We start from the raw sequence: 13,673 nt of genomic DNA on the forward strand, positions 1-13,673 counted from the left end.
CAGTCAGTTCTACTGTTGTACACTTCATCAGTAGTTGCTATTCAACAGTCAGTTCTACTGTTGTACACTTCATCAGTCGTAGCTATTCAGCAGTCAGTTCTACTGTTGTACACTTCATCAGTAGTAGCTATTCAGCAGTCAGTTCTACTGTTGTAAACGTCACCAGTAGTAGCTATTCAGCAGTCAGTTCTACTGTTCAAACTGTAAAGGTTAAGCAGTAGGCTTGACAGTATTACTTTTAAGTGTTTGTAGTGGCTACAGTTATTAAGGAGGACTAAACTGTTGCTGAAATAGAGCAAACAGTCTGACTGCTGGTGTGTAACCCCTGCAAATCAGACATGATCTGGCTCCTGGCGGAGCGTCTCACCTCGCGGCAGCCATGGGACGGCCGTAGTAACCCCCAATCAGCCTGCAGGGAACCGTGGAGTCACCCTCTCCTTCACCCAGAACATCACAATACTGACCTACACACTGCAATCCATCACGGCCAATATGTGGAGAGCTCTCCCAGTAACAGGGGTGGTGCACCATAAGCTAGTATTGTCTGTCTAGCTGGGGAGCAAGGATTTAAGAAGATGACTTCAACGTTTAACTTTTCACTGTCTGTCTGTGAGAAAAGCAGTGTTTCTAAAGAATATAGCATCTGTACTGTCTGTTATCCATTATTGGTTTAGTGGTATATTAAATATGAAGCAGTGTTTCAATAGCATATAGCATTATCTACTGTCTGTTAACCATGATTGGTTTAGTAGTATATTAAATATGAATCAGTGTTTCAATAGCATATAGCATTATCTACTGTCTGTTATTCATGATTGGTTTAGTAGTATATTAAATATGAATCAGTGTTTCAATAGCATATAGCATTATCTACTGTCTGTTATTCATGATTGGTTTAGTAGTATATTAAATATGAATCAGTGTTTCAATAGCATATAGCATTATCTACTGTCTATTAACCATGATTGGTTTAGTAGTGTATTAAAATATAAAGCAGTGTTTCAATAGCATATAGCATTATCTACTGTCTGTTATTCATGATTGGTTTAGTAGTATATTAAATATGAAGCAGTGTTTCAATAGCATATAGCATTATCTACTGTCTGTTATTCATGATTGGTTTAGTAGTATATTACATATATGAATCAGTGTTTCAATAGCATATAGCATTATCTACTGTCTGTTATCCATGATTGGTTTAGTAGTAAAATATAAAGCAGTGTTTTCTGATGCTCTCTTTGTTCCTCCTGATATCTTAAAGAGGTTTTAGCTCAGTTTATGGAAACATGTTGTGTATTAGGTTTCATGTGCATTCTTTCCCTCATTTTACTGGTCTTACTGGTAACTTCCCTTTATTGTTTACTCTCCCACTTTCTGCCCATACATCTCTTTCCCCCTCCTTTCTCCCCTTACCTCCTCTCCCTCTCTCCTCTCCCTCTCTCCTCTCTAACTGAAGGAGGGAGGTGGTTGTATATTTGTTCCTTCACAGCTCCCCGTGCTTAGATTAGATTTCTCCTTTCTCATTACCAGCCTTAATAGACCCCTCCGATCTCATCCCAGCCTCAGATATTATCTGACCCGTATAATTAATTAATTATAGCCCAAATATTATATATTATTAAAAATAGCATAACTAATAGTGTAATATCTCAAGCTGTCAAGTTTAATAGACAACATTGTCTTGGTCGGTCTTATCATTGTGAGACACCCGGTCAGAATATTGATTTCTGGTCATTTTAACTGTCATGTGCCATCGCGATGGGGAATTGTCAGGTTTTTACCACTCAGAGCTCATTTGAAATCGTTAAACTGCTGCCGTCCTGTTCACAGTCATGGCTGACCCCCCCCCCCAAGCCTCCTCCCCCCCAAACCCTATCCCTGGAACTGCATGTCTCTAGAGAAATTGACCAGAAATCAGACAGTGTTTTGATTTGCTTTCTTATGCAGTGTTTTTACACGGTAAGGGACCCAAAGTCCTATTCAATCAAACCCTGAAACCAGGGCTCCAGGATAAAACAATGTTTGCACTTGTGGTGCGGAACCTTTCTACTGTAACGTATTGTTCCTGAACAAATCAAAATGGCCCCTGTATGTCAACAGTATTTAGGCTGGCTGCTAGACGCACCAACCCTGGTGACATATTGGGACTGTTGTGAGGTGGTGCAACATTTCTACTTTTCTATTTTATTTGAAAAGAATCCATTGTGGAGGCCAGGTCATCTGATGCAGCACTCCATACCTCTCCTTCTTGGTCAAATAGCCCTCACACAGCCTGGAGGTGTGATGGGTCATTGTCCTTTTGAAAAATAAATGATAGTCCCACTAAGCGCGAATAAGATGGGAGGGCGTATCGCTGCAGAATGCTATTGGAGAACCATCTAATGAGTGAACATGATGTTCATCTGAAACAAAATTGCAAAAAGTTTAAAAACAACATGTATTTCGTTTTACTGGTATTAAGCACACGTTTTAAATCAGCAAGGGATTCCTGCATAGCTATAAAATCTGACTGTAGATTTGACACTGCCAGATCAACAGTCTGGGCAATTGCATACATAATAATATAATCTGCATATAGATGAAGTTGAACATTTTTAACAGATTGACCAATGGTGTTAATATAATAGTGAAGAGAACAGGTCCCAGAATTGACCCCTGTGGTACACCTTGATTTACTTCAAGAAACTCCATCAATCACAATGGCCTGAATTCTATCACTAAGATAATCATGAAACCGTGAACAGGCGTCAGAGCTCAGGCCTATCGAGGGCAACTTATTCAATAAAATAGCATGATCAACAGTATCAAAAGCTTTTGACAGGTCCACAAACAAAGCAGCACATTTCATTTTAGTGTTTAAAGCAATTGACAAGATCATTAACAACTGAAGTGGTTGCTGGCCTAAACCCTGATTAATTTGCATTCAAAATAAATTCCTCAGATAAAAAAGAGCAAAGTTGTACATTTACCAAGGTTTCAAGAATCTTAGCTAGAAAAGGAATCATTGAAATGGGGTGATAATGATGAAGATCACTACTATCCCCGTCCTTATGGAGTGGCTGCACAAGAGCTGATTTCCATACTTTTGGAGTATTTCCTGATAACAATGTTAAATAAAAAATGTGGATTATTGAGCCAACAATGATAGGCACTGTACACTTAAGCAGACCGGGATCCAATTGGTCAGCATCTGTGGATCTCTTTTTTACCTCTGTTATATTTGAGATTCTTCAAATTGCCACCCTTTGCCTTGATGACAGTTTTGCACACTCTTGGCATTCTCTCAACCAGCTTCACCTGGAATGCTTTCCAACGGTCTTGAAGGAGTTCCCACATATGCTGAGCAGTTTTTGGCTGCTTTTCCTTCACTCTGCGGTCCGACTCTCCCCAAACCATCTCAATTTGGTTGAGGTCGGGGGATTGTGGAGGCCAGGTCATCTGATGCAGTACTCCATCCCTCTCCTTCTTGGTAAAATAGACTGGAGGTGTGATGGGTCATTGTCCTGTTGAAAAACAAATAATAGTCCGACTAATTGCAAAACAGATGGGGGGGCGTATCGCAGCAGAATGCTGTGGTAGCCATGCTGGTTAAGTGCACTTTGAATTCTAAATAAATCACTGACAGTGTCACCAGCAAAGCACCCCCACACCATCACACCTCCTCCTCCATGCTTTACGGTGGGAACCACACATGCAAAGATCATCCGTTCTCCAACATCACGTCTCACAACGACACAGGGTTGGAACCAAAAATCTCAAATTTGGACTCCAGACCAAAGGTCAGATTTCCACCGGTCTAATGTCCAAGGCTCGTGTTTCTTGGCCCAAGCAAGTTTCTTCTTCTTATTGATGTCATTGAACTCTGTGAAACATTTATTTGGGCTGCAATTTCTGAGGCAGGTAACTCTAATTAACTTATCCTCTGCAGCAGTGGTAACTCAGGGTCTTCCATTCCTGTGGCGGTCCTCATGATAGCGCTTGAGTAGGTGTGTCCAAACTTGACTGGAACTATATATATACCCACTATAATTATTCTGGCTCCTATGTACCAAAAAAACTGTTTCATCTGTAAAAAATGTTTCAGTTTATAATTGTACTAATTATGATTAATTCATATGATCAGATTAATTTAATAATCTAGAAGCAGAGCAGAGCTCATTAACCTTAATTAAGATCATTACTGAGTGAGATTCTTTCCCACTCCATGGTGATTTAAATCTTTGTTGCAGCGCTATCTCTCTATCATGCCAGTCTCTCTCTATCATGCCAGTCTCTCTCTCTATCATGCCAGTCTCTCTCTATCATGCCAGTCTCTCTCTCTATCATGCCAGTCTCTCTCTATCATGCCAGTCTCTCTTCATCATGCCAGTCTCTCTCTATCATGCCAGTCTCTCTCTCTATCATGCCAGTCTCTCTCTCTATCATGCCAGTCTCTCAGTCTATCATGCTACGCTCTCTCGTTAATGCCAGCCTCTCCCTCTTCCATGCCAGCCTCTCTCTCTTCCATGCCAGTCCCTCTCCCATCATGCCAGTCTCTCTCTTTTATGCCAGTCTCGCTCTCTTCCATGACAGTCTCTATTTTGATCATGCTAGTCTCTATCTCTCCATCATGCCAGTCTCTCTCTTTTATGCCAATCTCGCTATTTTCCTTGCCAGTCTATCTCTCTATCCTGTCAGTCTCTCTCTGTATCATGCCAGTCTCTCTCTATCATGCCAGTCTCTCTCTGTATCATGCCAGTCTCTCTCTCTCTTTAATTCCAGTCTCGTTATCTCCGATACAGGCTTTCTATCATGCCAGTCTTTCTCTCTATCATGCCAGTCTCTCTCTTTTATGCCAGTCTTGCTCAATCCATCTTGCCAGTCTCTCTCTGTATCATGTCAGTCTCTCTATTTTATGCCAGTCTCACTCTCTCCATCATGACAGTCTCTCTCTCTATCACGCCAGCCTCTCTCTCCTCCATGCCAGCCTCTCTTTCTTCCATGTCAGTCTCTCTCTTTTATGCCAGTCTCGCTCTCTCCATCATGCCAGTCTTTCTCTCCATGCCAGCCTCTCTCTCCTCCATACCAGCCTCTCTCTCCTCCAAGCCAGTCTCTCTCTCTTCCATGCCAGTCTCTCTCTCTTCCATACCAGCCTCTCTCTCCTCCATGCCAGCCTCTCTCTCCTCCATGCCAGCCTCTCTTTCTTCCAAGCCAGCCTCTCTCCCTTCCAAGCCAGTCTCTCTCTCTTCCATGTCAGTCTCTCTCTTTTATGCCAGTCTCTCTCCATCATGCCAGTCTCTCTCTCTTTTATGCCAGTATTTCTCTCTATCATGCCAGTCTCTCTCCATCATGCCAGTCTCTCTCTCTTTTATGCCAGTATTTCGCTCTATCATGCCAGTCTTTCTCTCTCTCATGCCAGTCTCTCTCTCTGTCATGCCAGTCTCTCTCTCTGTTTTGCTAGTCTCTCTCCCTCCATCATGCCAGTCTCTCTCTTTTATGCCAGTCTTGCTCTCTTCCATGCCAGTCTCTCTCTATCATGCCAGTCTTTCTCTCGACCATGCCAGTCTCTCTCTCTCCATCATGCCAGTCTCTCTCTTGTATGCCAGTCTCTCTCTTCCATGCCAGTCTCTCTCTGTATCATGGAGTAAAGTCTATCTCTCTTTAATGCCAGTCTTGCTCTCTTCCATACCAGTCTTTCTCTCTATCTTGCCAGTCTCTCTCTCGTTCATGCCAGTCTCTCTCTCTTTTATGCCAGTCTCTCTGTCTTACATGCCAGTCTCTCTTATATATCATGCCAACTCCCACGGGGAGCCATGCCAGTCTTTTTCTGTTCCATGCCAACTCCCACAGGGAGCCATGCCAGTCTCTCACACTGGTTATAAACCTGATATAAGTTTGGTGAATATAACTACAAAGCAGGTGATGCCATCACAAAAACTAATTTGGTTTATAAAAAACTTTCTTACCTCAAAATCAGACTGTTGTCAATAAATTCTGCAGTCTATCACGGGGTCTTGCTTCATCATGAAGGTTGAGGAATAAACTGAGCATGTGCAGAGTGAGTCACATAATTCTAGCTTGTTCCTGATTGGAGATATTGAGAGTGTTACTATCCCATGTTACAACCAGCCCCAGTCTCCCCTAATTTTATAATCAAATGTAAATGGATGTTTCTTACACAAAAATCAGATCCTGACCTGGACCTGAACATTTTGCCAGGGACTTCCATAGATGGAAGAGCCCAGCCAGAGCCTGGTGCGTTGCGTGACCCTATTATTAATTCAGCTGTTATTGTAACATTGCAGCGGTTGGGGGTGTCTGTGGAAGGGTCAGACTGGTTTTTCATGTTGACAGATTACTAATTTTGCTGTTGAAGAAAGAGTCTGTTTTCGTGAGATTGAATTTGGGTGATTAACGCGCGGATAATTGACAGGTAACTTTCTGTAATTCACGGGACGTCATGGCCCTTCCATCTTCGAAAGTTCCGTGGCTGAACGAGTAGGCTATATAAACTCGCGGGGTGTTGCAAAAGAGAGCTCTTGAAATACACTATTTACATGCAAATTATCGAGCGTTATACGTCTAAATTTGGAGAATGGACACTGAGGCAACGTGGAAATTGTAATTATGGCACTACCTCCCCTCAATCTGTTTGACGGGGACAACAGGACCCGCGGATGCTGCAATCTAATTAATTGTGTAGGTTCAAGAGGTTGGACCACAGGGAAATATTAATGCGTGTCACAGGCCTACATGGGACTATGAAAATAGCCTATGTTTTCTGTTATAGGATAAAATAAACAACAAAATATTAAAGTAAAAACAAATGTTTTATAAATGGTTAGATATCAGTGGTGGCTGGCGTGCCACTGATGAAGATATTCTGGGTTAACTCGAGGTGACAGCATTGCGGACAGCAGTTTTGAAGATGAAACAGTGAATAAGCACTGTCAAATAGGCCTATATGATGATGATTCTGCTTAATCATTATTAAGCTATCGTTTGTTATTCTGTTATCATCAATCTCATTAGAAAATCTGTTCAAAGAGATATCAGGGAGAAACGTTTTTTGTTGTATACTACGTGTTTAGGTTAAACAGGCCTATCATCAGACTTTTAAAAAATACAATAACTGTAAGATATCACTTGTCCTATATTTATCCAATAAAGTCCTATATACGGCAACTGTGAGCATATTTTGCCATTTAAACTTCGAAAACATAAAGACACGTCAAAGAAAGACTATTCAAACCACTATTAGGACACAGCATAGATCAGATGAAAGAATATCTAACAGCTGTTCAATTACAGCTTGGCCGCAATACCCTGCACTGGAGTCTGCAGCAGCAGCAGTCTCCTATAGCACCCGAGTGGAGGGCAGGGCTGGGTCCCAGCCAACTCCCCTGGGCTTGCCCTTTTGATAGCATAATCATGTTCATCCCTACCAAAATTACAGCTGATTGTTTTACCCATTATTTTCCCCAACTTTTAATTTCTACTTTCCAAAGGATCATTGCCCGCGGTAATTGCAAAGAAACTGACCTTGTATGTGTCATCAGCCCCCAGACGAAGGAAATCCAATTTTGTTAGGCTTGGCACACTTCTTTTTCTTTTTTCTCTTTACGATAAAGTCTGTCATAATATAGACTACAGTTAAAGGAGTGCATAAAATAAAAGTAAATGGAATATTAAGTTCAAGATTAGAATAAACACGTAGTGTTTTAAATCAAAATCCAATTCTTTGGTCTAGGCCCATTATTGTTCTGGCATAATAATGACATCTCAGATTAGAAATCAATATTTCACTGAAAGGGCTATTACTGAGTTTATTCAATGCATAATTGAGTTTTGGAAAGTGCCCTTTAATTTGCATTAAAGATAACGAATCTTTCTCATCTGAACTTTCTCATCTAACAATAATCCCCTAATAACAATAAGCCTAATAATAATAATAATAGCCTTCCCTAGACGTATATTTTTTTTACCGATTTGACATTGTAAACCTTGCATTGGATCCCTCAATACTGAGGAAAAGTTAGATCACGGCATTATGATCTTGGAAATATTTATTAAAACAATAATTCTCACAACCTCAAAGTGGCCCATATAAGCGAGGGAGGAAATAAAAATGAACCTATTTAGAGCCTTTCCATGCAGTTCAGGAGTTCAGATGAATTTGAGTATATCAGGAACCATATCACCCCTCACTCTCAGTGCGCCACTGTTACCCCTCACGCGCGCAGACGGAGATAATAGGCTATTAGAGCCATGGGATTCATTTGTAGCCAATTACAACCCACAGTTGAATATGAATGCATAAATAAGGCGTAGCTTGTGTCTAAGTTTTGGCTACGACTGAACGAGGGTGGGAGGTGGCGCGAGAGCGAGGTGTGCGTGCATGACATAAACGTTGGAGGGTCCTGAGGGGATGGTTCAAACCCCCAAAAGTAGTTGAGCAAGGGAGACCAACATCCAACAGTGAACCATCACCTCCTGGCTGTCAGCCGTGAGTAACAAAGACCAGAGTAGTGCAGCTGTAAAAGGGGGTTTGGCAACGCAAGCAGTGCGGGAATATTGCACCAGACATTATAGCCTACTTTTCTCAAATTGCATGCGCTAGTATGTCTTCTTCGGTTGCAAGAGAAGCTTAAGTTGATTGTCTTGGTGCTAAAGCTCTGATAAGGAAGTCATGAACAGGGAAAAGGTTCAGGTGGGAGACGTCTCAGTTGCTGCTCCGCCGGCGTCGGGTGTGACTGCCCAAACAGCTGTGATCGTCGTGGCGGCTGCGGAAAGCATGGACAATCACGGCGAGAAGCGGCTCTCTGCCAACGCACTGTCGGTGTTTTCCTGCCCCGGGGGTAGAGACATACTGCAAGCGGACAGTCGAAACAACTCTCCACGTCAAGAGCCGGCTCCGGTAGCAATGCCAATGCTTCACCGGACCACTTCATTTTCGGTTTTGGACATTTTGGACCCAAATAAATTTACGAGCAAAAAGCCAAATCCTAACCGGACAGGCAGCGAATTCGCCTTCGGGACAGAGAACCGTGGAGGTGATGACTCGAATCATGATGTAGAGCAGAAGTCTTATGCAGACGACTATGACACATGTCAAAAATCTACAGGACTAAGTAAGTTTATTTTTGTAGTTTTAGTTTTTTGTATATTTGTATTGTATTTTCTAACAGTGTTGTTGTTATGCGGTAGGCCTATGCATATCTCTGAAAAATCCGATTTGAAATAGACATCTTAGGGAGCCTACATTTGGCTCATGTTGGCTACACAGATGTCTTAGAAAGTTGCTCAGTTGGCCTACTGACATATGTGACATTCTTGTAAAACCACGTCAAGCCTATTTGTGTCGATCATAACGAGACAGAGAACTTGATGAGTGTTTGCTTTATAGGCTCGCCCATGGTTTCCCGAACTCTGTCCTCGGGACCCCAAGGAGTAAAGTGTATTTTTTTGCTCCAGCACTACACAGATGATTCAAATAATCAACTAATCATCAAGCCTTGATAATCGAATCAGCTGTGTAATGTAAGGGCAAAAAAACAAAACCTGCACCACTTGGAGTTTGGGAAACACTGGGTTAGCCTATGTATTTGAAGCTAGAGGGACCTGCAAGTTGTTTCAGATCCAGGAGTTCCTCAGTTTGTATTTTTCACATCTAACTTTGTATTCTATATTCTGGAACGCTTTTTTCGCTCAGAAATTTTAACTCAGAAATAAATATGATCATATCTGAGGTAAAGGTTATATGTAATGGATATGTAATATTCCATCCATGCACCTAGTCCCTTAGGCTACCCAGATAAAAAAAGGTTTGTAATAACTAAAGAAAAAACAATTAAAACCCTTCGATTACGTTTAATTTAAGGTGCTTTGCGAGGTTAAAGATGCAGCAGGATAATGGCGAAAATCGCCCCAGAGTGGCATGCAGAACGAGGCTAGGTCGATATCCTATTATCGAATTGAGTATATCTCTTTCAGGCAGCTTGCCTGACTCCTTCAACAACTAAATTATAGGGTCAAAATTCGGATAATTACACGATTAAAACCTATTATACTTATTAGGGTAGATATTGATCCCAGAAAGAAGACACACGATTAAGATTGTCTCTGCTGCTATAAGATAAACACATCACCCCCACTGTCATTTTTCAACTAAAAAAAGGGAACAATTATTTCATTAATTAGATAGGTCTACATTGATCTCCGTAACCACATTAATGGCTATGCATTTAAATATAACCTAACCTAGTCAGATGAGAGGACACTGCGGTTATCATGTTGTCCGGGTGATTTGTTATGTACTAACTACCTGGTTTAAAAAAACAGACATACTTAGCAAACCAACTGACAAAAAAATCATTGTTCTTAATATTATATAAAAATAATTTAATATGAAGACATGATGTGGATTAGTGAGATATTGTTTATGTTGCCAATATAAACATTAAAACCCTTTCTAACAGGGACATGGGCTATAGCTTAAACGTAAAAGCCAACCGTAGACGATCACACAAACAGGCTTTAGCAAATGTACAAAATTGTGTCAACAAACAATGCTGAAGACGCGCAGACCTTGATGGGAAAATGTGAGTTTTGATTAAATAATTCAAAAGTAAGTAGGCTGATGCAAACATTCGTTTTATTTTGCACTGTTTTGTCATAAGATGGTGCTTGTGCGTAAAAGTGGCCTGCATTTGAATTTCGTGGGGTACTCCTGAAAATAATTGACTTTGTTTATTTATTTAACTTGTATCTCTTAAAATCAAACAAACCTTGAAGGTTTGACAAACAATATCCTTATTGAACAATTTCAGCCTAATGTAAATGGCTCGATAGATGAAATACCATGCATCCTCGAGGTCTAAACGATCCTTTATCATTCAGGCCATACTTGTAGACTATATGGCTGCGCTGTCATTGGTATGTAAGGCTATATTTTCCTACATTCAATCACAATCGTTCTATCCAGATGTCTATTTGTTAGACCCCAAAGCATCTATTTTTGCAGGCTTTATTGTGCTGTAGGACGTAAGGCCAAAATATCTCAAATTGTTCCTACATGTCATCATGATCCTAAGAAGCTATTTTGTCGAATTAATTCTGCTGATCTGCGCATTTGAATATTTGTATTTGTAAAGGCCTATATATTGTAACAATTGTTTGTTGACTAATGTTTTGAATACCACTATGCAAACCGCCCTCACACAGGCGTGGAGCAATTATAGGCTAATTATCCCCTAGGCACTTGCATAAAAACAATGGCTTTGGCACGTCTCGTGATGCTACGATCAAGGCATAACTGCACGCATTAGCCTGAGGTGACGCTTGTGTCCCAACAAAAAAAAGTGTAATTCCACCTTTTACCAATGTTCTTGAACTTGGGATTTCATTGGATGTCATTGTCTCATGTTTTTACCAAATAAATTACTGGGAGTATATATATATGAGTGTGCGACTCTCTATATTTGTATAGCGTACATATGGCACAGCACCCAGCTATTAAAGCGAGATAGCGCACCTGTTACACACTCCACAATAACATAAATGGATTTTGAATATCTATTTAATGTTCGAATATTTAGCATATATGGCCTTCTAAATTATGACATATTTTCCAAAATAATTAAGCTTCCTCAAGTATTTTTCTTAAAGGTGTCTGAAAGTAGACCATATCAAACGCAGTTTTCACGATTTAATTGTTAGCCTAACATAAAATTGTTAACATGAATTACGTTGTTTGTGTCCTTTTCCATTTTTACCCAGCATATTATTTAGGTTAACTGTAATAAATACTTACACTATTGACACGGTATTAGGCTCGGCTACATAAATACACAACATGGACATAAAAACAACATTACACCTCCATCAATCATTTTGTAGGATGGTGAAAGGATAAAGGTTATCTATTAGCTGGCATTGTTTTTCATCACTTCATATTTTCTTGAGCAAGTCCTATGTTAATTAGGCTAGTCAATATAGTCTCTGTCAAGTTATTGAATATTGTCAGTCTAATTAACTTGGACTTAATGTGATTCTTATTTTGAAATGACTCAATGGCATGTGTCTTTTTTTCTTTCTAGAGGAGGGGTTCATGTGTGCCTACAGATCCGAAGAATGCGAGAATGATTTCAAAAGAGGCTCCCACTCTGACAGCGAGATGCAGGATGACGTGTGTAGTGAGGAGAGCAGCAGCGCACTAACTGGAAACGCGGAGGGGGAACTGGGACACCATGATGACGACGACCAGGCGAGCAAGAGCCCAAGAAGTCCTGGTGGACAGCAAACTCAACAGTCAGGGTCGAATGGACAAAGTAATCAAGGAAAGCCGAAGAGAAAGCGCTCTGGCTCCGATTCAAAGTCGGGTAAGCCCCGAAGGGCCCGGACAGCATTCACTTACGAACAACTTGTTGCACTGGAGAACAAATTCAAGTCCACCCGATACCTCTCTGTGTGTGAGAGGCTCAATTTGGCACTGTCACTCAGTTTGACTGAAACTCAAGTCAAAATCTGGTTCCAGAACCGACGGACCAAGTGGAAGAAACAAAACCCTGGCGCAGATACCAGCGCCCCGACGGGCGGTGGCCAGAACGGCCAGAGCAATGGACTAGGAAGCCTGAGTCCACTCAGCTCGTCTCCTCCCATGAGCCATCTGTCAATGCACACGGGCTACCCAGGTCACGGACCAGGCGGGCTAGTCTGCACCACCCAATTACCCTTTCTGCCAAGTCATGCGGTACTGTCACCTTTCATGTTAGGATCTCAGACTTACGGAGCGCCTGCGTTTTACACTTCTCACCTGTAAAGATATGGAGATACGTTTAGAGTTTTGCGCCCAAACATCATGTTTTCGGAGGCGTCTAAAATTCACCGATATTATCAAAATAATTGACTCAAATGAGATATGAATTTAATAACCATATTAAACGTATGGTTTTAGAGAACTAAAGACATGCCCTTAACTAAAGACTTCTTAAATGCACTTGATGCTGTAGATGGGAAGAGCTTTGAACATTTCATGTTGTTGTTTCGTCAAGGACAAGTGCTCGAAGAAAATCAACCTTTACCAAGGAAAGAAGATTTTGTTGTATTTGACTTTTGATTTCATTTTGATAGTATGTGAATACTCGGGGTCAAAATGTACATACAGATGTTGACAAATATATGTCTAGCTTTTAATTTCGAATGCAGTTCATACATATTAGAGTTGAAAAAATAGGCTTACATGATGTATATAAATATCGTTCATTTACATCTGGAATGGCTTGACATATTGTAATTACTGTGTAACTAAACTGTGAAAGTTTAATATGATTATTTTCATAAGTTTTCCCTATTCATTTATTATATAGGCCTATAGTTAATCTACCTGAGAATATTTGGCTCCAATGAATGCTAATTTCATCTGGACTCGTCTTTTATAGTATAAGACAAAGTAAAATAAAACAATAGGCTATCATTTACTAACGAATAAGCTACTTTAATACAAATATTAAATCGATTAAATCTTTCTTAGTTGATTTTTTTCTCTCCCCCCTTTCCACCAAATTAAAGGACATTTTGGAACTGAAGACAGTATCTTTTCACCTTTTTTTAATGAAATGGTTAACTCCACTTATATTTTTGGGGGACAACAGATGTTATTAGGACCTAAGTTGCATTTTCCTCGGGAAAAAAAA

General features: G+C 40.6%; 1 protein-coding gene across 1 annotated transcript; it reads left to right on the forward strand.

The window, feature by feature from the left end:
* Window positions 1-8,309: 8,309 nt before the first annotated feature.
* nkx1.2lb (NK1 transcription factor related 2-like,b) lies at window positions 8,310-13,612 on the forward strand. Its single transcript, XM_035762691.2, has 2 exons — window positions 8,310-9,110; window positions 12,078-13,612. The coding sequence occupies exons 1-2, from the start codon at window positions 8,669-8,671 to the stop codon at window positions 12,797-12,799; spliced, it is 1,164 nt and encodes a 387-aa protein (XP_035618584.1). The 5' UTR covers window positions 8,310-8,668; the 3' UTR covers window positions 12,800-13,612.
* Window positions 13,613-13,673: the final 61 nt, after the last annotated feature.

The sequence above is a fragment of the Oncorhynchus keta genome, chromosome 30, assembly GCF_023373465.1.
Source record: "Oncorhynchus keta strain PuntledgeMale-10-30-2019 chromosome 30, Oket_V2, whole genome shotgun sequence".
NCBI classification, from domain to species: domain Eukaryota; kingdom Metazoa; phylum Chordata; class Actinopteri; order Salmoniformes; family Salmonidae; genus Oncorhynchus; species Oncorhynchus keta.

Excerpts from the sequence above, each read along its gene's own strand:
- nkx1.2lb (XM_035762691.2), top strand. The coding sequence starts at position 8,669 with ATGAACAGGGAAAAGGTTCAGGTGGGAGACGTCTCAGTTGCTGCTCCG. Across the intron at positions 9,111-12,077 it reads TCAAAAATCTACAGGACTAA|AGGAGGGGTTCATGTGTGCC; the intron begins GTAAGTTTATTT and ends TTTTCTTTCTAG.